General features: G+C 36.9%; 1 protein-coding gene across 3 annotated transcripts in view; it reads left to right on the top strand.

Moving 5' to 3' along the window:
* Positions 1 to 27,526, top strand: part of LOC107711771 (voltage-gated potassium channel subunit beta-1-like) — an 85,419-nt gene that overhangs the window by 40,265 nt on the left and 17,628 nt on the right. The window contains exons 1-2 of one of the 3 annotated variants that reach the window (XM_016516818.1): positions 6,473 to 6,806; positions 8,096 to 8,301. The exons of 1 other annotated variant lie outside the window; for it this stretch is intronic. In XM_016516818.1, the coding sequence (XP_016372304.1) occupies positions 6,595 to 6,806; positions 8,096 to 8,174 (291 nt within the window). In that variant the 5' untranslated portion in view covers positions 6,473 to 6,594 and the 3' untranslated portion in view covers positions 8,175 to 8,301. Of the gene's footprint in view, positions 1 to 6,472; positions 6,807 to 8,095; positions 8,302 to 27,526 lie in introns of those variants that run through there. One more of the 3 variants, XM_016516817.1, reaches the window with a different exon arrangement.

The following is a 27,526-nucleotide window of genomic DNA, read 5'->3' as shown; positions in this document are numbered from 1 at the left end:
AATTAAATTAAATTAAATTAAATTAAATTAAATTAAATTAAATTAAATTAAATTAAATTAAATTAAATTAAATTAAATTAAATTAAATTAAATTAAAAAGTATATTTATATTTGGAATTAAATTAAATTAAATTAAATTAAATTAAATTAAATTAAATTTTTATTTTTAAATGGCCCCACCACAGTAATTATACACAATCATTATACACAGTGTTAGTATAAAGATGCATAGATTTAATATAAATGTTTTTAATTTTATTTAATTAGATTTGATTTAAAATGTAAGTTAATTAAAAAAGTAATTTAAAGTCATTTTTGTAATTATTCTTAGTCTTGTGTGTCACATGAGGACACCAAGACATTTTACATTCATGAACGGCTAGCTCTTTTTCAGTGCTTAATGAGGCACCAGGAGTTTAAACATCTTAAGCTCTGTGAGTCTGAGTGAAATGCTAATTTGTAGTGAGCTGAACTGAAGAAGAATATTTGCCTTTGCTGAAAGATTGCATAGAAATGGACTCCATTCTTCACTTCACTTCATTTTTCATGGAGTTTAATGTTCATGCATGTCCTAAGGCACAGTGTCTGTGTGTGCATAAATGGGTTAGGTGTTCATAGAGTGCTGTTGAGTGAGTGTCTATCTGTCCTCCCACACTGTGGAGAACTGAGAGAGATTCTGCCTGCCCTTCGGTCTTTTTCACCTCATTTTACATCACACCAGGGTCCAAATGTGCTCTTTCTCACACATACTGTACACACAACGGCGAACAAAACCAAGGCATTGTGCCTTGAGGGTTTATGTTTGTTTGTAAAGTTGTAAAAAACAAAAAAAACAAAAACAAATTATGGATAAATCTAATGTGGTAAAACTGTAGCAAAATCCATCCATTCCTCTAGTGGGCAGTATAGAGTGTATTTATGTCTAATTGCACCATTCACTTCCCATAAATGTTTTATTAAATCTGCCCTTCGGTCTTTTTCACCTCATTTTACATCACACCAGGGTCCAAATGTGCTCTTTCTCACACATACTGTACACACAACGGCGAACAAAACCAAGGCATTGTGCCTTGAGGGTTTATGTTTGTTTGTAAAGTTGTAAAAAAAACAAAAAAAACAAAAACAAAAAAAAAACAAATTATGGATAAATCTAATGTGGTAAAACTGTAGCAAATACAATCCATTCCTCTAGTGGGCAGTATAGAGTGTATTTATGTCTAATTGCACCATTCACTTCCCATAAATGTTTTATTAAATCCTAAGCACCCTGCATGCAAATATGACAACATGTTAACAGGACTAGGAACAATCAGTGGTTTTTGGAAATCTTGCTATAGCTAATTGTTTCAAGTCTCATTTGTATTAAAATTGGGTCTGTGTTCACTTTGCACTTGCCCTGCAGATTATAAAATCATCATGATCAATATTACCCACAATCATCTGCTGTTTATGCAGTCAGTAATTGGATACACAATATACCCAGTGGTCCCTGTTGATTTGGGAATGCAGAAAAGCCAATAGTGCCTCAGCATTTGGGATCACACCAGGAGTTTTTAATTATTCAAGCTTGAAAATATACTCCGTAATCTCATTAGTTTAGTCAAGCAGTGAGGTATGGGTGTCTGGAAATAAATAGGCTTTTCAGACACCAGGGATACTGACGGCATCCAGGGTTATGTAATGGTGTCCCTCTAAGGGTTATTTGAAATGCCGGTGCAGGTGAAATTGCCATACATATAGTTCATTGACATACATATAAACAAGATGTCATCGTATTGTATTGGTCAAGTAGCAGTGTTAAAAAAATAACTGCAGTCATTTACTCTAGTATAACCTTTCATTTCATGCATCAAACCTGATATGCTGCATGAGTGATACATGATTGCATGGGTTCTACATTCACTTTCCTTAAATGCACAAGAAAGAGGGCAGGTTGTCCCTTGCCTTGCTGTCATTTCAGACTTATGTCACATTCACATTCTGTTAGTTGTTGTGTCTCTGTGCAAGGTCTTGGCTTGACTGCATGGCTGTATCAACCTTGAGAACGAAATTGCCTGGGATTCCTAATCCGTTCTCAAAAATGAGATCAAGGTGACTACAACCAAAGATGCTAGCAACAGAGTGGAAAAGAAATTGTCATTTGTGTGTTTTAAGCATCCATAGTCAGTGATTTCTTGTGCAAATGCATTGCTCTAAAAGTATTTGGACACTTAAGTCACACTTACGTGTACATTTTATTATTGTTTATATATTTTTTAACACAAAGGAATACCACGTTAACTATGTGATTTAACACATTCCAATTTTACAGACAAAACGTGCGCAAATAATATACTGTTTAAAAGTTTGAGGTTAAATGTTTTTTACAAGTCTTGTATGCCCACAGTTTAATCAGTTTATTTGATCAAAAACACAGTAATATTTTGAAATGTTATTACAATTTAAAATAATCGTTTTATGTTTTAATATATGTTAAACTGTAATTTATTCCTGTGATGGCAAAGCTGAATTTTTAGCTGTCATTACTCCAGTCTTCAGTGTCACATTATCCTTCATAAATCATTGTAATATGCTGATTTGGTGCTAAAGAAAAAATACCTATTATCAGTGATGACAACAGTTGCTTAATATTTTTGTGGAGATGCCCTAATTTTTAGGATTCTTTGAACAGGAAGTAAAAAAAAACAGCATTTATTTGAAAATTATTAATTTTATTTTTTTTTGTAATAGTGTAAAAACCTTACCTTTCTCAGTGTGAAACATCCTTTCTGAATTAAACTATTAATTTCTTTAAAAAAGGGCAAACTTTTGAATGCAAGTGTATATTTTGTCAGAATTATTCAAAAGTTTGCATTTTGATTTATCTTTTAAAACTGAGGAAAATATTTCTGTGATTTACTGAAAAAAAAACGTTCTTTAAAATAAATTCCACTTGCAACAACATTGTTTTAGTGTGGTTACAAAATACTTCTCGGAAACACTGTATATTTGCCAAAGTATAAACATTATAGACTCAAAAAAGCTCCATGGCAAATAAATGGCTTTTCCTGTGGGAAAATTTCTGTAAACTTGCCTTCTTTTAATTTCTTCTACATCTTTCCCATAAGTCCATTTTTGAACATGCATTTTCGAGCAATCAGAACTCAAGCTTAAGTTTTTATTCTCCAGTGAAAAAAAGTCTTTCCCCAATCACATTAGCAGAGAGGTCAAATATGTCAGTGCTGTTGAGGTCAGGGAGAGGACAGAGGGATCTCGTCATACTGTGTTGCCATGTCTCTGATGCCATCTCTATTGCTTGCATAGTAATTATCACCATTGTCGTACAGGTTCTGATGCAAATCAAACACTATTGTAGAACGTCTTTCAGTGGTTGGTAGAGAATCACCACCCCCACACAACTCAAAAGAAGTCCTCTAACTCACGTACACCTGGACGCTCAGCTACTGATTGAGTATTTATGGTGTGAAATGGTCTGTGGAGTGCAGCACATCAGGAGAGTGGCAGGTATGTTTAACTGAATGTTTGAATACAGTGGTCCACAGCATGAGTGGTTAATGTGCCTCATCTGTAATTGCGCCTCTCTTCAAATATGTCCTGCTATTACCATGTATCACATGCAGAAACATTGGAGCCACCAGCCAACGCTCATATGTGAGTGCCAAAATGGCTCAAAAGGGTGTTGTATAGCCCAAAGAACAATCCAGAAAAAACTGGGACACAGTTGAGGTTGTTGGCCTGTGCAGTAATTGTTCTGTGATTCGTGGGGGCGGCAAAAATTGGATCTGAGAAATTAGATGCGCTGTGATGGCACTCGTTCACATGTTAATCGCAATAAGTTTTTAGCAGTTAACACGCTTGATCCTGAAGAAGAACAAGAGGGCGAGAAACCGAGAGACAGTTTGAAGCTTAGCGGACTACTATTACAGAGCAATAAAACAGATGTAACTGCTGCTACTGTGAAAAAAATTAGCCTTTTGTGGAAACATTTTGATAGAAACTATTCCACTCGCAGTGGTTTCCATAGACACGGCCGGGTACTGCGTTTCTAGGTGTAATCTTGTAGAGCTTCCTGGTTTAATGAGCAACTTTGGGCGAATGGTAAGAGTCATAAAATTTTCACTGCTCCATTGATCAGTATTGATTTGAGACCCACAGTTATAGCGGAAAGATTTAATGGCAAGCATGTGAAAACAACACTGCACTAAGTGTGAGTGTGATCTCATATCGATCAGTAAAATTTACTGATAAGAGGTGGAAAAGGGCTGAAGATTGCAGTTGAAGGCATTTTGGCAGGGGGTACTTGACTGGTTAAAGGCACCCAGGTTTTCTTTTTTTTGCCTTCAGTCTCATTTCCTTTTACACTGTCAGGATGCTAACAAGCTCAGCAGTAACATCCAACTTTACAAGGGAAACATTGTCCCCAAAGAACTTTAGGTAATGCTAAGAATACTGTACAGGTACTGGGGAGTCATATATTAGAGTGATTCCAGATCGGGAGCTTCAATTAGCACTCCAGCACTCAAGCAGAGGTCAATTGATTTGTAATGGATTTAAATGAGGTCAGAATAGTGTCAACTGACTCAAAGTAGCTAATATACTAATTAATAACAGAGACTGTCATGTCTCCTTTCATTTGTCTCAAATGTGTATGTTGGCTGTTTGTTTGATTATATATGTGTGTGCAGGTCTGTAGGTTTGTGTTGTGCTGAATATACCCCCTTTACACAAATATCTACATAACACCAAATAAATTAGACGTTGAAGCGATACATTTATTGTTTTAAGGTTAGTCACATTGAAAAACAGTGCAGGTCCACTTTATTTTACAGTACATGTACTTAACAGAAAGTACTGGTTAATATAAGGTAACTACATGGGTTAGGATTAGGTTTAGGGTTAAGTTCAGGGTTACTACCTAGATATTACACAGTTATTATATTATAATTACTATAAGAAGTATATAGTATGCACATGCGGAACATGACTGTAAAATAAAGTGCTGCCAACATTGTTTAGATTTAATACAACTCTTCAATTACCTTTATACCTCATTCCTTGCATAATAGGAACTTTGCAACTGTAAAAAAAAAAACCTTCAATATTATTTGTATCATGCCATTTACATCCCCCCCCGTGTAAATCAGATGTGCACTTTTCTTGGTGGAAGTATAAAGTCTTCCACATATTTTCCACAAACTATTCTGGTAGTTTGCAAAAGGTTTTTTTGCTGTTATATTGAGGATTATGAATTTTAATTTGGATGTAGGGAATATTTATTTTTATTTTTTCAAACAGGTTTCCTAAACAAACCTCCCATCTGCAGTTGGTTGAACAAACAGATAATTCTGCCTTAAACTGACAATATTAGTTGAGTCAGTGTTGCTGGTTGGGATATTTAAACAAACAGACCAATGTTTTGATAGTGCCACAATGCTACACTTTGTGTTGTAATTAGGGTTGGTTATTGTTTGGGTTTTTTGATACCAATGCCAAATAGATACTTTTAAAATGGTACCGGTGCCTGAACCGATACTTAAAAAAAAACAAAAAAACTCCTGTACACTGAAGAAAAACGTGGATTATCATATATCTGCTTCAAATTTCTTTTAAGAGAAGTATTATTTTTCATATTTTTACCCCAAATTGGATGGATTGGCAATTATTGAGTGCTATAAATATACGTAATGGCTGTTTCACTCATATTGGACAATGGAGGGCGCCCTTGCGCAGAAACTCCACATATGCATCACAGAACTAATAGAACTCATGACGTTCCAGGAAATCACATCGGAATGTGAAAACAACATGAACACTAAAGTTACAACAAAGATGTTGGATTTGTATTATCAGAGATTTCCGAATTCCGTTCTCGTGATTTTTTTCAGATGGGAAATTATTTTTCAAATTATTCTGACACTACATGAATGCAGTATAATTTAACTACCGATCATGTGCACTGATGATGCTTCTTACATGTGTTTTGGAGCACCAGAGGGTGAATAATCAGTTAACAGCTCAGGCATTTAAGTGGCACTGAAATCTGCATTCTAATTCGGTCTGGTACATACCGATCATAAAGGTACGGGTTTTGGTACCCAACCTTAGTAGTAATCAGTCAACAAATATCTTATTTGTAGTTGCTTTTGCATATTTAGCTGTGACACAAGGAAGTATTTTAACCTAAAATTACACACTTCATCTTTAAAGGGCTTGAATATGTTTTTAACCTCACTGATAACCTTCAAAAGATCTTTTAACAGCTTTCAATTTAGCATTCGTTGGTTTTAGGCTTAGCACTGAAAGGGTGTTGAGCTCATGTGTGCACAGGTACACGAAACATTGCGCTTGGTCTGTGTCACAGACATTACGCTCCACAGCAGTGGAGCAAGAGCGCGATACGCTGGAAAAGAAAGAGAGCGAGGCAGATAAAGGAAGGGAGAGAGCGCTTTAAATGATGCAGTTTCTCTGCTGCTGCTTTGACGGTATCCACAGGACGGGATCAGGGAGGAAGGTCGGGACTGTGACCCCCGCATGATCCCTCAGTGTGTCCTTTCTGTGCTGTAGACTGCATCTTCTTCATCCTCCTCATCCAGCATGCAGGTCTCAATCGCTTGCACAGACCACAATCTGAAGGGTCGAAATGGGGACCATGGAAAAACGAACGCCACCAGCCCCAACGTGGTGAATGCGGCACGGGCAAAGTTCCGCACGGTCGCCATCATCGCCCGGAGCTTTGGCTCTTTTACCCCACGCCACCACATCTCCCTCAAAGAGTCCACCGGCAAGCTCACCGGCATGAAGTACCGGTATGTCTCTCTCTCTCCCTCCTTAACCACTTTCCTTCATTTCCATTTCTTCCTTCCAGGGATCCCTTCACCTGTGGCTTTTTCTCTTGCTGGAATGGTGAATGGAGAATTGGATCCTCTCAAACTCTTTTGAGATCAGTTTTAAGAAGATCAGTAGTAGTTGTTTAAGGGTTTGGTATGAATTGTGGTGGTCCAGGTGATATATTTGCCACTGTCCATCACTTAAAGGATGTTACTATTCATCATAGATAGAGTGTTTCATCAGTGTGATATATGGGTTTGACCCACTCTTGATCTCCTTGCTCTGTTCATCTTTGTTAGCTGAGCTCGCTCTGTTAGCTCTGAGTTCCTCGGGACAAACAAACCATAATTATTTGCTATTCCATATTTACACTCTAGGAAGCACAGTTCTCAGATTGACGCTTCATTACGTGCTGAGAATATCCAGACGGTTGATTCTTTGCAGTGTTTCTCCTCTCCCTGTTCTAGCAGAGCATAACTGTAGGTGTTTTTTCTTTGATTATCCATGATCATTTTCTATTTATGATGTTGCTTGATTTGATGCAATATTTTCAGTGATTTCAGGGTATTTTCTACCTACTCTGCTGCACATGTTCTGGATTCTGGTGGGATGTGCTGTGCCTGTGTGCGAGTGTGCGCAGGTGCCAGTGGTTTCTGAGCCTAATTGCAGAATAAACGTTTCTAAATGCAAATGTTGTGTGGACCACATTAGTGTCTTTCACCTGATGTCCTGAATCAGCACATCACACACAGAACCTTAAAGCAGTGGTCACGCTAGGCTTTAGGTTTACCAAATTACTTCGTTAACCTGAAATGATGATGGCTCTAAGGCTTCTGTTTTTAATAATTTACAAATAACAATAATAAATGTACTATGTACTTCATGTTCCTGCAACATAGCAAACACTGCAGCTTTGATGCTTGGACTTTTGCACGAAGTCAAGAGGTTAATTTGTGCTTTTTAGATCTATTGGTCAATCTTTATGCTACACTCTTGACCTCTAGGGTTAATTGTACCATCTTGTCACTTATCTTATCTTATGAATCTGAAATGACATGCTTTCTCTGGAAATAAGTTCAAACAGCCATTGAAGCCATCTTTTTTTGTGTATTTGATGACTGTAAGTGTCTGAGTAGAGCAGATGTACCAAATTTGAACAAGTGTATGTATGTGTGTGTGTGTGTGTGTGGTGAGTTTGGTGGTGTGTATCTGACAGTATACAGGCTGTAATGTCTTCTCTTTTGTTCCTTCTTCTGATCCTCTACAGTCACTCCCCAGGGATTTCTAACCTCAGACCAGCCCTGTCATTTCTAGAGATGGATATTTTGGTAATTTTGTCTGATTGAGTACTCAATAGATAAATTAACCAAGTACTTTGGGGGTGGTGGGTCCATCTACGCCATTATTTAATCTGCTGGGCTCCAACACGGTTAACTTAACTTTTAACACGTTACGTGAATCATGACTATTCACAAGCCATCCAATAATCACAGCTTTGTACTTTGTTACTACAAAGTCTCAGCCTTCTGTCAATTTTATAATAAAATACAAACAATAAACGTCTTTTTACGCTCTTTAATTTGTAGTGAGATAATTCTCCTCAGTTCAAGCTGCATAATGATATTTTCCTCTCTAATATTTACAGCATAAAATAAACATGAATAATTTAATGTATGTTGAAAAAAATCAGAACAATTTAATACAAACGAATGTCTCATGAATCGATCATAGTTTAAAAAAAAGTCAATAAGTCTACGTTTTATTGCTGTTTTTTATGTTAAATGTGAAAAATGACGGATGCCACAGACTTTTTTGGCGGAGTAGGCCTATTGGTGGAATTTTCACATTAACTTCACGCAATATAACATGATTTTATTATCGTAATGACGGATGCCCCAGACTTTTTATTTTTTGGAGGAGTAGGCCTATGGGTGGAATTTTCACATTATATAACATGATTTTATTATCTTAATTTTAACTTTATTCTTAAAATATTATGACATTAATTTTATTTATTTAGTTATTTTTCAACGTGGCACAAAAATGCTGCTGTATAGGCTACTTAATGCAGGCACAATTTTGGCACAGCGGCCCAAAAAAAAAAAAAAGTAAAAAATTGTGAGGGGATATTTGAATTATCTGTTAATAAACTAATGTATTCTGAGTCAGTGTTGCAAAAATGAATTTGACCAACCTGACTCGCCATCTCCTCATTGGACGTGCCTTTAGAGAGAAATGCATCTTTACGGATTACATAATGAAAGAGTTTTTGTTTTCGATTTGAATTATTTCGTTTTAAAATAGTAATTTAAAGCATTCTATCGATATATTTATCATGTCGGTGAAGCGCTCCTGCTCAAGACAGAGACGACAGAAAGCGCATCCTGTTTGTTTTCCTTATTTTACAAAAGCACAATGTTTTGTTGATATTGTGAGTGCACACAAATAAAAGTAGACCCTTTGCAGTTCCGAATGATGTATACTCTTACCTTTATGAGCAAAAATGACGGCATATTTTTAAGTTTCCAGTGTTATTAAAAAATTTTAAATAAATGCAAGTGATCGCGCTGGCGCCTCCATGTCCTGCAAAGCGCGCTTTAGCTTTCACTCTCCGCACAAACGATTGGATAACAGCGCTCATCTATCTAGGTTAAATGTTTAAATTAATACTGTGAAATGCATGAAGTGTTTTATGTCTGTTTATTTTAGACAAGTCGTGTTGGTTTGAGAAAGCTAAATTGATCAAACATTATGCTCAACTCACTGTTTGCCACTGGCCGCTTGGTCGTTCCTTTAAAAAACAAAAACTTGAATTTAACAAACATAAAATGTTCCAAATATATTTCTAAATTAACTTAATAAAGAAACAAAAAGAAACATGACCATTTTGCCATTAAAAACCAAAACTGAACTATTTTAATAGCTGTGTAATGGGGAAGAGAGAGAGAGAGAGAAAAAGACATGGGATCCAGACTCGGGCTGAGAATTCTCATAAGCTGTTGGACAAGGGCCGGGCCCATGCAGGGCTCTATTCGTTCCCTCCCTCAGCGGGCCCCCAAACTGCCCGGGCCCATATGCACCTGCATACCCTGCATACCCAGACGCTACGCCACTGGGTAGTCTCCTCCTTACAGCGCATCCTGGTGTTTGTAAGGGTCTCAAACCAAGATTTTAAGATGTCAAAAAAAACAAAAAACAGTTCTTTGAAAAATAAAGAACACCTCTCTACACCCCTGTGTTCTGTTCCATTTGGTTGTGTGGCATGTAGCTGTTTGAAAGGAAGAACACGTCCTGTGTGTCGCCCTCTAATCCTCTCCAGACAGAGTGTTGAGCTGTTCCTCCCCTGAGCTCAATGTCATCATGTACAGTGTTGATACAACTTCTGGCTGATGAATTGGACCACAAGGTACCGATCAAAAATAACACTGTAATCAATCACAAGCTGGTGTTGTTGTTACTTAATTCTAACAAGTGTGAAATGTTTTGAAGTTGAAAAACATTTGCTGTTGCTTCCAAGTGCTTGAGTACTCAACTAACCGTGGTAGGGTTGCACAGCAGTGTTATTTTAGTATTTATTAATATTTTGAATTAGTTTTATTTGGAATATTTTGAAAATATATTTTTTATTTAAATATTTTGAATGGATTTTTTTTCAGTGTTAATTCCAAATTCAGTGTTAATTCCAAATTCAGTGTGTTTTAATATTAGTATCAGTTTCTTTTAAGTATTTATATTTAGCTTTATTTTTATTTGAGTCATTTTAGTTGTATTATTATTATTAGGTTCTAATTTTCATTTTTCTTTTCATCTGTTAATATAACATGTTAACATTTTTAATAGTTTTAGTTAACACACATATATTGAACTTCTAGCAGTTATGTTAAGGTGCTCATTAATTTATAAATCATCTTCTGGCTGATAACTGATAAATGGCCAGTATTAAAATTCTATAACTTTGTCTAAATATATTACAAATAAAATATATACTATAAAATATATATATACTAAAAACTAAAATCAGTTATTTTAAGTGATATAAATGAATTAATAAATGAATTTGTTATGTGTGGTGCTGTGTTTTGTGTGTTAAAGCTGCTGTGAAAAAAAATAATTTCCTGTAAAGGATCAATAAAGTATCAATTAATCGAATTTAGGCACTACAGCATTATAATGTACCGTATGAAAATAGATAGATAGAATAGATTTGATAATGATTACATTTAACAGTGTTATTCAATTATTTATTTAATCTTCTTAAAAGTTAACGTCAAGTGTCATATTGAATATCCAATTGAATATGACATTACATATCCAACATAAAAAAGGTCTCTAATATTGGCCGATAACGGATTTGGAACTTGTATATTTTGAATCTCTAATAATAACAGTCCCCTGGACAACAATGCAAACTGTACACCTCTAAAAGCCTAAACTGTTGTTCATCCTGTGGAAGCTTGTTAACACCCATTCTTAAATTGACTTCTGATCAAGGTTCCCATTATTATCGCTTGCTTTCAATAAAAAAATAAACATTTGTTTCTCAGATCCAATGTTTGTCTTCATATCTACTACACAGAGCACTAGTGTATGAATGCTTCTCTCTCCCCCCCCCCCCCCTCTCTCTTCCCTGTCTGTGTTGATAGTGATCTCTGTGTCGTTGACAGCCCGTCAGGACAGCATTAAAAGTGCAGGAGCGCGTACTGATGCAACATACAGTGTATGAGTGAGAAGCAGATAGAGGAGGATTGGGTTTCTAGATGTTATACTTCATGTCCATCATGACTTCATTGTACAGGCCTGACAGGGAGCTGCTCGGGAGGAAGCTTTCTATTACTGCTCTCATTACACACACTCATACGTGCTCACTCATGGTAAACATCGGAGGCCAGTAGGCTTCATTGTGTCTTTATGTTTAGTGCTGCAATAGAAACCCTGGAGACCCAGTAGATGAGGTAATTTTTTTCTCTTCACAGTAACTCCTTTCAACCGTTCATCGCCAATCTTGAACTGCTGACTAAAAATACTGGATGAACATCTAGAGCTGGCACTTGAGTTAAAACCTTTCTATGATACCTCAGTGAAATTGAAACCAGCTCCAAGACCAAGCCCAGCCTGGTCGAACAGGATCAGTGGTGGCCAATTTGAAATTGTAAATGAAGAATGAGAGGAATCGGTCAACAATCCTCTGGAAACCACTTACAAGTCACAGAGGTTTAATAGGTTTTGAGGCAAAAATGGATCCTGTAATGTAGCATGAATAGAGAACAGGTAAACAGAGATTGATCCATTCTGTGTCTGAATTGACCCTGAGGAAACAAAGATGTAGGAGTGGTAAATAAAAAAATAATAATTTTTCTTCTGGTTCCATTTGTCATGGTTGACCTTTACAGGGATTTATAGGGAAGGAATAAAGAGCTTCTCTGTGAAGATCTCAAAGCAGGAGATCAGACTGAAAGGTCACAATGAAGAGATTCACCCAAGTTTCATTAAATGCCTTTAACATCCCTGAATGAGAATGAAGCTGCCTGTAGAATGTAAAGGGATTAACAAAAAGTTAGTACTTTTACTAGTAGATCTTTTTAAGGATCAGAACTTTTCATCTTTAAGTAACCTCCTGGCTTTTTTGATTGACAGTTCAGTTTAGAACTTTGAAACATTTTTGAAGCTTAAACTTGTCAAACTTGTCATAAATTGTCATTTCTATGAAATCAAGAATCTGTGGTTTGTTAATTCACTTTAACTTTTACTTAATTGACAAAATTACAAAGAAAATATTTTCAATGTTTTCACTGACCAGCTTAAAAATGTATTTTGTAAATATAAACAAATTTTGATGTTGATGGCTGCAACGCACTCCAAAAAACAGAAGGAACAGAAGCAAAATAAAAGTGAAAAGGTTGTGGAATATCCAAGTTAAACTGTTTGAAACGGTCCACAATGAGCAGATGATTTGGTAATAGGTGAGGTGATCATATATCGTATAAAAGGAGCATCTCAGTCTTTGCCAGTAAAGAAAAGTGCCAAACAAATCAAAAATCACATTTTGCAAAATTGCAAAGAATTTAGGACTTTTACCAACTACCATGCATAATAGTGTCAAAAGATTTAGGGAATCCAGAGAAATCTCAGTACATGTAGGGCAAGGAAGGAAACCTCAGGTGAATGTGCATGACCTTTGAGCCCTCAGTGTAAGAAACCATCATGCTGCGGTGTTAAATATAGCCACATGCTCAGGAGTACTTCAGAAAATCTCTCTCATTTACCACAGTCTACCGCTGCATTAAAAAAATTTAATACATCAATTCTATGCAGCGATGCCACCGGATTCTCTGGGCCAGAGCTCATCTCAGACAGTCAAAAAGTGAAAATGTGTACTGTGATCAGATGATTCCACGTTTCAGCTTGTTCTTAGGAAAAATGGGCATCACATTCTCAGTCCCAAAGACCAAAGGGACCATCCAGCGACAAATGCAAAAGCAAACATCTGTCATGGTATGGGGGTGCATCAGTGCAAATGGCGTAGGTGACTGGAATATGTGCAAAGGTACCATTGACATGTATTGGGACTGTACGGACACATACTGCCATCAAGATGACGTCTTTCATTGGAAGTCCGTGGCTTTTAAAACAAAACAATGGCAGGACTCATTCTGCATGTGCTACAACAGTGTGGTTTCGTAGACACATGTGGATGTGACTGACTGGCCAGCAGACCTGTCTCCTATTGAGAATGTATGGCCCATCATGAAAAGGAGAATTAGACAATAATGACTACGGACTGATGAGCAGCTGAAGTCTTGTAACAAGCAAGATTGTACAAAAAATTGGCATGCAAAACTTTAACAATTAATATCCTCAATTTAACAATTAAACAGAATGTAATTAAAAGACAGTTGCTGTGACAGAGTGTTAAAGGAACACTCCACTATTTTTGAAAATAGGCTCATTTTCCAACTCCCCTAGAGTTAAACAGTTGAGTTTTACCGTTTTCGAATCCATTCAGCCGATCTCCGGGTCTGGCGGTAGCACTTTTAGCTGTAGCTTAGCATAGATCATTGAATCTGATTAGACCGTTAGCATCTCGCTCAAAAATGACCAAAGAGTTTCTATATTTTTCCTATTTAAAATTAAATTGGTGCAGCAGGCGCAATGATATTACGCAGCGCCTGAAAATAGGCTTATTGGAAGTTACCTAGCTGGGACTATTTTCATGCGCTGCGTAATATCATTGCGCCTGCTGCACCCATGGTACGGCAGCAAAATTCCTTGACCCGGAGATCGGCTGAATGGATTCGAAAACGGTAAAACTCAACTGTTTAACTCTAGGGGAGTTGGAAAATGAGCCTATTTTCAAAAATAGTGGAGTGTTCCTTTAAACAAGCCTTTGTCCCAACTTTTTTTAAGTGTGTTGCAGCCATCAAAATCAAAATGTGTTTATATTTACAAAATACAATTAAGTTGGTCAGTGAAAACATTGGAAATCTTTTCTATGTACTTTTGTCAATTAAATAAAGGTTAAAGATAATTAACATCACCAATTCTTGATTTTTATTGCATTTTTCAAAATGTCCCAGCTTTTTTGGAATTGGGGTTGAGATTAGATTACGATGGGGTAGATTAGAATATGGTTAGGTTAGGGTTAGGTTTTTAGGCTTAAGTTTTTAGTGTATTTTTATTAATATCATAAACTATAATAGACCTCTTTCAAAAGCATTAAAAATCTTACCGACCCCAATCTTTTGAATGGTAGTGTACAAATATCTAAATAAATTTGCAGGGTTTCAAAACAGTTGACCAACAGCACGTCATTTAACTCCGATAACAGTTAATACAAGTCTTAAAAATAGATTTAAAAAATATAATCTATTTCTCATTTGTCACAGGGGAGGTTGTTAAGTCAAAAGTACACGCATTAATGTTATATTAGTCAGTTAACAACCAAGAGCACTAGCTACCTATTCTTCCCAATATAGTCATGCATTTTTGATGTTGCTTTACAGCCGAGTTTAAAGTTAGAATTAATTATATTACTTGTGGGTATTTCTTGACTCCTTGATTTTTGAATCCATTCATGTTGTACTTTACAGACTACTAATTTCTAGATCAGATTTCTAATCATAAATGCTTGTACACAAAGTCTGGGTTTATTTAACATCAGTTAACTGCAGTTTTCGTTTAGTCAACATTGTTTCATACTTCATCAAATCTCTCTCTCTCTCTCTCTCTCTCTCTCTTTGTCTTTGTGTATCAGTATTTTGGTGCAAACTGGTTGTCACTGGGGTCTTATTTTCTGCATGAGAGCTCAGAGTCACCTGACCTCCCACTGCAGCACTGAGGCAAAGAAAATAAGAGGCACCAAGACAAGCACCCATACTTGCATCAAGAGCCTAGCTGATGAATAAATAATTGAATGCACGCTCACATAGTCGAACCAAAGTATGCACACATACTTTAAGGATGGCAGATAATAGGATTGTGCTAAAAGATCGAGGCTAATCCTGCTGAAACTTGCCTATCATCACAAAACCCAATTAAATTTTGCACCATGACAAAGCAGCTCTCAGACTTTGATACAATATGTAGATATTAAAGATGGCTGTAGCCTTTTTTAGAGAACATTAACCATGTGTGAAGACAAAAATGAGTACAAACATCTAAAGGAGAAAGCAAGTAGGCTGAAATATTTGGAATTGCTCATAAGTTTAATTATGATTTGATTAATAAAATCCCCAAACTGTCACGAGTAGCAGACAGGACCCAAATGCAAGACAGCCAGGCTAGCACAAAAAAGGACTTTTATTATACAAAGACACAAAAAATAAAACAAAGCAGGGACTAGGGGGAGGGACGGCGGGCCAGGCCCGTTTAGTGGAAGATCCTGGATCCTGAGGTATAGATCATGGAACCAGAGTGGAGCTGGTGGAGCGTAAGCCCACCAGGGCAGAGCAGGCGGAGCTGAAGCCCATCAGAGCAGAGCAGGCGGAACTGAAGCCCACCAGGGCAGAGCAGGCGGAGCTGAAGCCCACCACTTGAGAGGAGCTGAAGTGGATGCCGCCGCCTCAGGAGGTTCTGTAGCAGAAGCCGCCACAACTGAAGGAACTAAAGCAGGCTCTAAAGGCTCCTGGAATGGAGCGGGCTCTGGAGTGGACTCTGAAGGCTCCTGGACTAGAGCGGATTCATGAATGAACTCTGAAGGCTCCCGGACTGGAGCGGGTTCATGAGTGGACTCTAAAGGCTCCTAGACTGGAGCGGGCTCTTGAGTGAACTCTGAAGGCTCCTGGACTGGAGCGGGTTCATGAGTGGACTCTGAAGGCTCCCGGACTGGAGCGGGCTCTGGAGTGGACTCTGAGGGCTCCTGGACTGGAGCGAGTTCATGAGTTGACTCTAAAGGCTCCTGAACTGGAGCGGGCTCTTGAGTGAACTCTGAAGGCTCCCGGACTGGAGCGGGTTCATGAGTGGACTCTGAAGGCTCCCGGACTGGAGCGGGCTCTGGAGTGGACTCGGAGGGCTCCTAGACTGGAGTGGGCTCTGTAGTGGACTCTGAGGGCTTCCGGACTGGAGTGGCTTCTGAGGCAGGCTCCTGGGCCAACAAGGCAGGAAGCTTAATTGCCAGCAAAACAGAGAAGCAGCGGATGATGGTAACCTCCTTAAAACCCAATCCCTCGACAGCATCAAGGAGGTCTTGACCAAATATCCCAAAAGGACGATTGTTCTGGTGGCATAACTGCCGTTTTCTTGCCAGGGATAGGTCTTGAGAGGCTGCTTCCTGCATGACAGGAGCTGGGTACAAAAATATACCCATACTAGCACTGGCTGACTGCTGGGTTCCAAACTGGTTGGTTCGTTCTGTCACGTGTAGCAGACAGGACCCAAATGCAAGACAGCCAGGCTAGCACAAAAAAGGACTTTTATTAGTGATGGGACGATTGATACAGAGGCTCCGATGCAGTTTTCAAAGCACTATTGTATCACACTGTGCCGATGCTTGTATCGAAATGACAATACCACGTGATTGATGACGTTTGAAGCTTCGAACGTCATGCAGTATCGGAAGGTTGGGACAGCTGGTTTGAAAAAACTGGCGCTTCATGATCCCACCTGATGCATAAAATGATTATTCAGTCACTTTGAGGGCTGATCACACACTGTGCCGATGCTTGGAAAGAAATGACAATACCACGTGATTGATGACGTTTGAAGCTTCGAACGTCATGCAGTAGCGGAAGGTTGGGACAGCTGGCTTGAAAAAAAATCGGCACTTCGCAAGACTCTTGTGTTTGACTTTACATTGACATGGTTGTGTGTGTGTACACTTATTTGGGATTCAGTAGAATAGTTTAGAATAACCTCAAAACCAGACAGAAACTGAATGCACATCCCACCTCTATTGCATTTTATCATGTTCTAGCTCGGGTCTCAGAGACCCCAAACAGCTCACCCAAAATATTTTTGCTACTACTCACGTCAATTATTAATTATAATCACACACACTTGTATATTTTATATTATTGATCAATATGTGAATCCATTGACTGGACTACGCATGACACAAGTTGGCACAGATTAAAAACGGTTTCAAACCATCCTCTGCTCCACGATGTTTCGTTAGATAGGCTGGAGAAACCGAGTCTGACCACCAGATGTCGCTAATGTGCACTGTGTTAAAAAGTTTCGAATAATGAACTGTTTTTCGGCACAATTTGATGAAAGCCTCAAACGGTTCAGAAAGCCTCAGTTTCCCATCACTACCTTTCATTAAACAAAAAAAACTAAAACAAAGCAGGGCAAAACTTAACTGGCACACATGAACAGCCAGGAGAACCACAACCAACAACATGAACGATAACGAACCAACACAGGACTGCAAACACAAGGAGAATAAGTAGGGCAGGCAATGAGGGACAACAGGTGGGACAACTGAAACAATAATGAGATAACAAGAAGGGCGGGGTCAGACAATGAGACAGGAGAGCACATGGCACCAACAAACACACAACAAGCCATGTGCTCACACAAAACACAGTGTCCTCTGGTGGCCATCTAGGGCACACCAGCAGAATACCGTGACACAAACTAGCAGCTCAGCTGTATTGATGTGTGTTGTACTCTAGAGCTTTAAGTACAAAGATACACTCTTCATCCATTAAAGTATAAGATGAACTGGCTGGAGATAAATGAAAGACCCATAAGCAGGGGGATCATTTGTTGACTGTCATTTACAAAGTGTTAATGAAGAACATCTTGTTGCTTGTGGCCTCCAATGGCCTTGAAGCCAAAACCTTAAATTAGCCTGAGTAGTTTCCATGACAACATTTAGACTTTGAGGTGTCTCGCTTTGTAATTTCACTGGTTAGTTGCACATTATTGCATCCTTCAAAAATAGAAATGTGTCTTGAAGGGATAGTTCACCCAAAAATGGTAAATCTGCCATCATTTACTCAACCTCATGTCATTCCAAACACGACTTTCTTTCTTCTGTGGAAATTTTGAAGAATGTTGATAACCAGACATTTGGTTACCATTTACTTTCATTGGTAACGTTCATGATTCATTTCATCCTTTTGGAGGAGGAGAAAAAGAAACAACATAATTTTAATTAAAAAAATTAAAAACATCTCACTACTGTTCTTCAACAAATAGTCATTTAAACAATCATTCATCTGAGTGGTATAACCATGGTTCAGTTCCATTTAGTTTAATAGCCTCATATTGTTTACCAAATAACTGTATGTTCTTCCAAGAATTTAGACTGTACATGAAGTATACAGTTTTGAAATGGTTTGGGGGTGTTGGAGTAGGGCTGGATGATATGACCTAAAATCAAAATATCGATTAATTGAACATTTTACCTTGATTACGATTAATGAACGATTATTTTATTTATTTATTTATTTATTTGCATTCATAGTTCACTGACAAGGCTTGTACTGTAAATACGCTCAGCTATTAAATGTGGGAAATTTTATCTAATGAAAGAGTGCATTTCTTATCTCTTTTTTTAAATAATTGAAGGAAATAAACTATTTATGGTTATTTATTGAATATTTCGAACAACTGAAATCAAAGGACACATTTCTTGAAATGAAAACGTCTTATGAAAAAAGTAACATTTCAGTTTGAATGTAAAAAGGATATTTTCACATTAAAAATATGTAAGAAGCATATTTTTATGCTGCTCCGGTTGCTCAGATGACTCGGCATTCGAGTTCTATGTTATGGCGTTATTTTAATGACAAATGTCGAGAGCGCATTATTGTAGCGCGAAAGCACATTAATATAATGCGCGAGCGCGAATCTCCCCGCTTGCATTTCCTTTGCTCTCGCACAAAACCGGACCCGCGAGCTCAGATACACGCTGCTCTCGCCCAAAACCGCTGCTCTCGCCCAGAGTTATTAAACTGAATTAAATGTTGTCAAGTGTTATCAACCAATCAGATTTCAAAGATGGTTCTTGTAATTTCTTTATAATTTAATACTACTAAGTCATAATAATCAAATATTAGAAATGAATCGAGTGCTTGGATTATTTGTAAATAACCTAGTTTAACAGTTTGGTCAAACCCCTCTGATCGATTTATTTAAACAAACAAAAAAGTAGGCCTATTTAAAGTTCATGTGGTCATATAGCCTATTGTGCACTTGGATTGAAATAAATTAATAAATAATTATTAAATAAATAATAATCTTCTGATTAAGGACAGATTTATATAAGGGTCAGATGCACTATTCCCTATAGTTTTGATATACTTTTTAAAGTGCATAATGATAACTTTTGACAACGTTTAATTCAGGTTCGAAAAGAATTAATATCTAGCGCATGAGCACAGAGAGATTTGCGAGTGCACAGGACAGTTTGAGTGAGAGGAGAGACACGTTTTAAGTGCGCGCACACTCTCTGGGCGAGAGCAGCGTACATCTGAATTTGCGCGTCTGGTTTTGTGCGAGAGCAAAGGAAATCTGTGTGCCAGCGGGGAGATTCGCGCTCGCGCATTATATTAATGTGCTTTCGCTCTACAATAATGCGCTCTCGACATTTGTCATTAAAATAACGCCATACTATGTTGCTTCCATGCCGCTGAGTCTGGACGGAGTCATGTGACTACAAAAGTGGTAGTATGTTTTTAAGGGGAAAGGCGATCACCCTTAGCGTGAAAACTCTGGGGAAAATGCGGTTGGGCTAGTTTTGGTCTAGTTTTGAATAACAATCGGACTTGTTTTGTTTCATGGATCTGGCAACCCTGGGGAAAGTATTAACAGGATTCAAAAAACTAAATAACCGATGTAGGAAAATTATGTCAGTTAGAGGTTCTGAATTTCGGTTTCAATTACTTATCGATTAATCATCCAGCCCTATGTTAGAGTCTTATTTTAGGAGTTTATATTGGATGTTTTAATAAGAGTGGTCAGAGTTAATGCTTACGTCCTCTCCTATCTCTGACTCCTGATCCCAGCGTATAGGCCTACAGCATGTAGGATGTCCAGCTGCCATTGCCTGTCCAGAAATGAGAAAATGAAATGGATTTAAAGCTATGGATGGTGACAGGATGCAGCCTGGGGTCTGATGGACATGTCTCTCACACCTCCTGGAGGTGATGGTGGGCCGTCATGTTCATCTCCCCACAGCACTGACTGCCTCTCTTCATTATCTGCCCATTCGCTGTTATCCTTAAACAAGCATTTCTGAGCTCCATTCCCTCACTTCAATGTGAAATCCCTCTTTGTTTCATGGTGTTTTGTTTTGACTAATGACTTTGTCTTTATCTAAACTTGTTACAACGCAAAATACAATTTTTCTTCAATAGCGTATGTTAGTAGAGAAATGTGTGAAATATTGGAAAATAAGACAGATAATTGCCCAGCTCTATGGAATCCTTTTTTTTTTCCTGATTGGTCAATCGTAGCATTCTGTAGTCTAATGAAATTGGGTAAAAAAAATATCTCAGCCTCTCAGCCTCTCCCTCTTCTGCTGGTAAGGATGGTCGTGATGTGTTGTAAAGGATATTATATCAGATGCATGTGCATATGTGCAAAAAGTGTGACTAGCTGCATCAAAAGATTGGCTGATTTCTTTCTATAGCAAACCTGTATGAATGCATTTAGCATTGGTCAAATGAATGAGAAGACAAATGAGATTATATAATTTTATCAAAGGTTTTGTGGTCCATTGACGCCATAGGCTACATGACAGTTTGAACGCTGAAATTGAAAAATTGCATTAACATGAGTAATTGTGCATTAAATAGAGCTGAGCCAGTGTGAAAGGTGAACAAAAGCTTTCTGTTTTTAGACTCCTGTCTGTCTGACAGATACCACACATTACTCTCTCCACCATCAGCAGGACTGATGTTAGAGTGTTAATTACCTCTGAGCACACACACACACACACACACACACACACACACACGCACACAATCCAAACTCGAGAGCCAGCATACAGAACATGCTTGCTTCAGGTTCAGCCAATCGCAGAGCTTCAAACATCTGATAACCACTAACATGAATGGTAGAGACAAATGAATACATCCATGCACACACATTTTTATCAGTTTTAGATGCTTCACTGGTAAGAAGTACATTATGGAGAATGGAGATACTCTTAGATAAGTTGACTTAATCACTATAATAGTTAAGCAATCAATAAGAGAAAGTGAACTAACTCTTAGAGGAGTATTCTTGGCACATTAGCCGTGCATCACACGTTCTTTCTCTCTTTCCTATCTAACATTAAAAGCATATGTACATACATACTGTCATTAAATACATCTGACTCATACACTTATCATCCATACCTTCCCTCTATCGCCCACCTCTTTTATGACACTGCTGAGAGGGCTTTCACACTGCCAGCATGATATATGCGTAATTGCATGTGTATAAGATAACAACAGAAATAATTCACCTGGCAAGCAGAGACGGTCATCTATAATTGAATTTAATTTCGCACAGGAAAAGGATCGGATCGGAAAGGATGGAAAGGATCTCTTTTATAAGTAAGGATACATTAAATTGATCACAAGGGTCAATAAAGACAAATATTGTTTCATAATATTCCTGTTTCAAAGAAATGCTGTAATTTTCTATTCATAAAATAATCCTGAAAATATCAGTTTCCTCAAAAATATTAAGCAGCACAACTGTTGATGCATTCAGCATTTATAATGAAAAAATAAATGTTTCTTGATCGCCATATCAGCATGTTACAATGATTTCTAAAATATCATCTGACACTGACACTGAAGACTGGAGTAATGGCTGCTGAAAATTCTGCTTTGCCATTACAGGAATACATTACATATTAAAATATATTAAAATTGAAAAGAGTTATTTTAAATTGAAATGATATTTTATGTCTTGGTGAACATAAGAGACTTATGAAACCTGAAAAACATTTAGAACCTTACTAAAATCTTATATCCATACATATATGATTTCTATACATGGCTAATTAGCCCTTCACCTTTCCCCTTATAAAAATCTACGATGGTTACTTATCTTTACATTTTCTGACAACAGAGACTGCAGTAAGCTATCTAAGGTTATTTTCCTTGAATCCTCCCCTTACAAACACGCGATGCATTTCTCTGTCTCTCATCTGAGATCTCTCCATTCCAGTGAAATCACAAAATAAAATGCAACCAAACACACTACAGTTACTGACATACAACGTGTGATTTGATATGCTTGACATGTCAAGAATTACTGTTAAAACTGTTGATTACAGTGATGAAGTTATCCATGATGTACCTGAGCAATGAATATCGCTGACTCTGAAGAAGAATATGGTTAACCTGTGTTTCCCAGTATCCCAGATCTCCTTATTCAGAGTCAAGTAAGCAGTTTACACTCCACCTCATTTATTATAGACTATTTCCAGCACACTATTGGGGCACATTTGGCTTTAATACAATCACAACAACAGAATCTTTTATGCTGGACTAAAACTCATGCTGAATCTGATGAAAAGGGGAACGTTTCTATTGTCTAGAGTTAATAAACCCCTGGAACGTAGTTGTCATCGTGCTGCGGGGCGGGTGAATAATGAATGATATCACTCTCGGTAGTGAACGTTTGCTGATATCAGGTCTAAGTGTCTATTCAGCACCACTTCATTGATCTCAACATGTAGAAACAGCACACTGGTAAATAATGCAGGTCCTGGAGGGGGAATTTCATTTCTTTCTTTATTTATCTGTTTATTTATTTATTTTTCTGTCAAACGCTACCAAGACAAACAGGTTTTGTCAAGCCATTGGGCTTCAGGCTCTGTTGCGCCCAACAAAAGCATGTTCGGCACAAGCAACATGCACACAAGCTGATCCATTTTACATGCGCACTAAATGACAAAAGGAGAATATGTTTGTTTGTTTGAATAATTACAACCAGATGCAAATAGGCTGTTTCTTTTTGTCTGGTTTTCTGTGCACCGTAGTATTGCAGCTTTCGGGAAAGGAAATAGAAAATAGAACTTAAATCCATTTAAAACATTAAAATTCTATCATCATTTATTGCATTTAGTCATGAATGAATTCCACTCTTCCAAAAGAGACAGTTTACCAATATTTTTTCCACCACATTTCAAAATTTCCTCTTCTGTGTTTTCCTGAAGGAGGTAAAAACGTAAAGGTTTGGAATGACATATGAAGTAAATGATGACAAATTTTTCATTTTGGGGTGAAAAGTGGACATTCATGACTAAATACTGTATCATTTCGAAGTACTTAGAAGTACACTGTAAAAAAAAAAAAGAAGAATTTTACCATAACAAATATGGTAGCAATATTTTAAGTTTTACGGATTTAACCTAAATGTAATAATCTATTAAACATTAGATAACATTAGATACTAGGGGTGTAACAGTAAACAAACATGGTGGTTCGGTACGTACCTCGGTTTTGACGTCACGGTTCGGTGTGGTTTCGGTACAGCAGAAGGAAAAAAAATCTATACAATTTTTTTATTTTTTATTATTATTATTAAACAATGTTTTATTGAACAAATGGTTCTTTCTTTAAATAAATTCTATTAAAATGTTCTTTAAATCTACCTCATAAAATAATAATAAAATCTACCTCAGCTTCTGCTCTAAACTATAGGGAGCCCTTTTACATTACTATAAGGTTACAATTAACAACAGAGCCTAAACTTGAATTTATTTACTATTTGTTTTTAACTATAATAATCAACACTCAAATAAAAACTTCTTCAAAAACAAACTTCTAAATTATACAATTTCTATTTGTTGTTGAAATATAATCATTTACACAGTGGCTGTCATAACTTGTTTCATAAAATATTTATTTAAATATACATTAAATGATTAAGACATCACTAACAGGTAAAGTAAAATATAATAAGTGTATAGTGTAATATTTCTCGAAATGCTCTTCTCTAGACTTCATTTATCTGGTAAACTAATGAGCTGTGCCTGTGGACACTGATGACTTGCCTGAGGTAAATGAAATGCTACGTGACATTTTGTTTACAAGCCGTTTTAATCACATATTTCTGCGAGTGGAACACTGATTGTGCGATAACATGGGGCATGAGATGTTAATTCATGTTTATTTCGTGTTAAAACTAGTAAAGATGAAGGGATGATCGCGCTCACTCACGCTCTGCACTGCCGTCAGAACTGAAACGTTTACACAGCGAGCTGTCACGCCACATCAAAGAGCGCCAAAACGGCATTTATTGTCTGAATTTCCTGAAAGAATTGAATGATTTGTTCGGTACACATGCGTACCGAACCGAAAGACCCATACCGAACATTTTCGGTACGAATACGTGTACCGTTACACCCCTATTAGGTAGTAGCATACAACCCTAATGAACATAACTGGTAAGAAAAACCAAGAATAATCTTTCATCGAAAAACATCAAACGTGAACTGTAACACAGGGAATTCTGGGAATGTCAATTTACAGTTTTTATACATTAATTATGTGTTCTTTTTCACTTCCAAAAACTGTATTTTACTGTAAAATTACATGAAATGCCCATTACAGTTTTTCACCGTGTATAGTAAGGGAACTTAGTGTTAACCAATTAATAGATTTTTACTGTAGCATTTTTACAGTCTTTTAACGTTAAAATCACAATCATTTTTTTACAGAGACTTAGAAGAGGATAGTTTATATGGTCTATAAATATATTTGACGTGAATGAATTGTAAAATAGCTAACATGCGTAATGTGAGTACTAATTGCTGTGATAATTATGATAAATGATCTTAAGATAAGAAATCAATCTCTCTGCGAAAGAAAAATGATAAACGTCTTTTACTGAAAGGCATCTTATCTCTTAACATTTAGCATCATGCAGTGTTTATCTCAGGGTCCATGCTGTCCTCTGTGCACTGTGTCAGGCGGTCTAGGGTCCAAGGCTGACAGAATCTATTAAAGTGCGATTCAGAGGGTTCATCAACTTCCCCTCTCACTCCTGCTGCTGATTTATTATTTAGCTTTTTTCCTTCACCCCTTCCATTCCCCATCATACTCACCAAGCACAAAAATAACAAAGGGCAGAAATTCTGCTAGTTCTCATTATTTTTCCCTTCCTCCCCTAGATGAATCAGTATGTGTGTGTGTGTGTGTGTGTGTTTGTGGATTTTGTACTTTGGCAGCTGTACAGGCCTGTCACACTAGAATTGGCTTTTCCACAGATCTAACAGGCTATCAAATGGTATTTTTATGGATTTCTTTGCCTGAAGTGAAAAGCAACTCAAATGGGAATACTGAAGTGTGTATGAACTATGTTGTAAGATGAATAGCTAGAATTCTTCTAATATAATTCTCTCTGCTACTCTAGATACATGCACAATGTCACAGTTATATCCTAAACACTATGGAAAACAACTGGAATGCCTCTAAAGGCTATAGGAAAATACATTTGTATTGACTGAAAAAGTGTTTAACAAAACCAATAACCATCAATGTTAAAGGTGCACCATGTTTATGTAAACTTTATTATATGTAGATAGACATGATGTATATCCTGAGCACCAAATCAACATATTTAAATGTTTTTTTTTATTGTATGTCAGTTTTATCCATAATATATTGCATTTTAAAATATATTAAAATAGAAAACAGTTTTTAATTGTAATACTGCTTAACAATATTATTGTATTTTCTAATAAATATTTTTAATTTTGAATTAAATGCAATCTTGGAGAGCATAAGATACTTCTTTCAAAACATTTAAAAATTCTTACAAGCCCCAAACTTTTGAACGGTATTGTATTTGCATAGTAACAGTAATAGTATAATAGAAGTATATAGCATATAACAATAAATTATTGTATTAATCAGTTATATTACATTGATGTAATACATTTATATGTATTAATTAAATGTTTCTATGTATTCCATAAAATATTGTTACATAAAATGACACACCTTACCTTCAAAAATAGAGTTTTCCTGTAAGATCATTTGAAAGTGGCATCTTCATAATAAGGTAAGTAGTGCTCCAATAATGTAATTTGTTTTCCATATGTAAATTGAATGGGCAGAATAAATGGGCTAAATGGGATATGGCAGAAAATCACACATATGGATCATCAGAAACTGCAGGATTATGAGTCAGTCCAATGTGAAACAGCCTTGGAGTTGATACAGGTGATTGGTTCTCTCATCAAAAGGCTTATTGTGCTCCACAGAGCTTATTGCTCCCTCGCACAAAACTTGAACAGTTGCATAACAAACTACTTACACAAGCAATGACATGGTAAAAAATTTGAATCAGCATTGGCATGATTTAGTGACATTTCAGCTTTTTTCTCTCTGTTTCAAGTAAAGCAGATTTGACAAAAGACTTTTGTCAGACCGGCTGGCAGCATGCAAACACAGTGGTTTTATACAGAAATGATCAGATGAGACAGTGTTGAGTGTTTGAATGTCTTTTGATTTCAGTTACCGTTCACACCCATCAGAAATAATAGAAAGAGTTTCTGAAACAGGAAAAAAAAAATATTTGGTTTCTCTCAGTCATCTTAAAGCATAGACCAGCCAAATGTGTCATCATATTTTCAAAAACATAATAATCACATGCCCTGTCATTAAAGAACAGCTTGCTCAGCAGAACGAAATGCATCTCTCTTCACTCAAAGAAACAGATATCCAATACACCCACTTTGTTAGATTATACTTTTATACAATAAATCTTCTCACATCGCCTTTCTTTTCAAATTAACTTCAGGCGTTGTTGTTGCCTAAAAGGATTTCAGGTAGAAACGGAGAGAGAAGCGGCTGCTGCTGCAACGTTCATCTGTTGGGGAAAGATTTACATAATCTGTTTTTCAAAAGGCTTTGTTCATTTTCCAAGATTCTTGAACAGAACCTTCCCAGATATTTACATATCACAGTATTCCTTCATAAAATACGTCTTTGAATCACACGTTGTCGGAACAATAAATTGTGAGTACTGTTATGCCATGTTGCGAGGGCTTTATGATCTATTTGTGTGTTTTACAGAGGAAGTCAGTGATTATTACTAAGACCTTTGGCAGCTTTTCACTACGAATCACGTTCCTTTTTCTTGGAGATGCCTCCAGCACAGATGAGCATTTGTCATTCCATTTGAATAATTACCATACCAGTCTAATGATAAATTGTTTCATGCCATATGCAGCTCTCCTTACAATAAAACGCTCCTGCTACACTCTTAAAAGTAAAGGTTCATTATTGGCATTAGTGGT

This window comes from Sinocyclocheilus rhinocerous, unplaced genomic scaffold, assembly GCF_001515625.1.
Source record: "Sinocyclocheilus rhinocerous isolate Xijiao unplaced genomic scaffold, SAMN03320098_v1.1 scaffold778, whole genome shotgun sequence".
Lineage (NCBI taxonomy): Eukaryota > Metazoa > Chordata > Actinopteri > Cypriniformes > Cyprinidae > Sinocyclocheilus > Sinocyclocheilus rhinocerous.
This window is presented reverse-complemented; position numbering and strand designations above follow the sequence as displayed.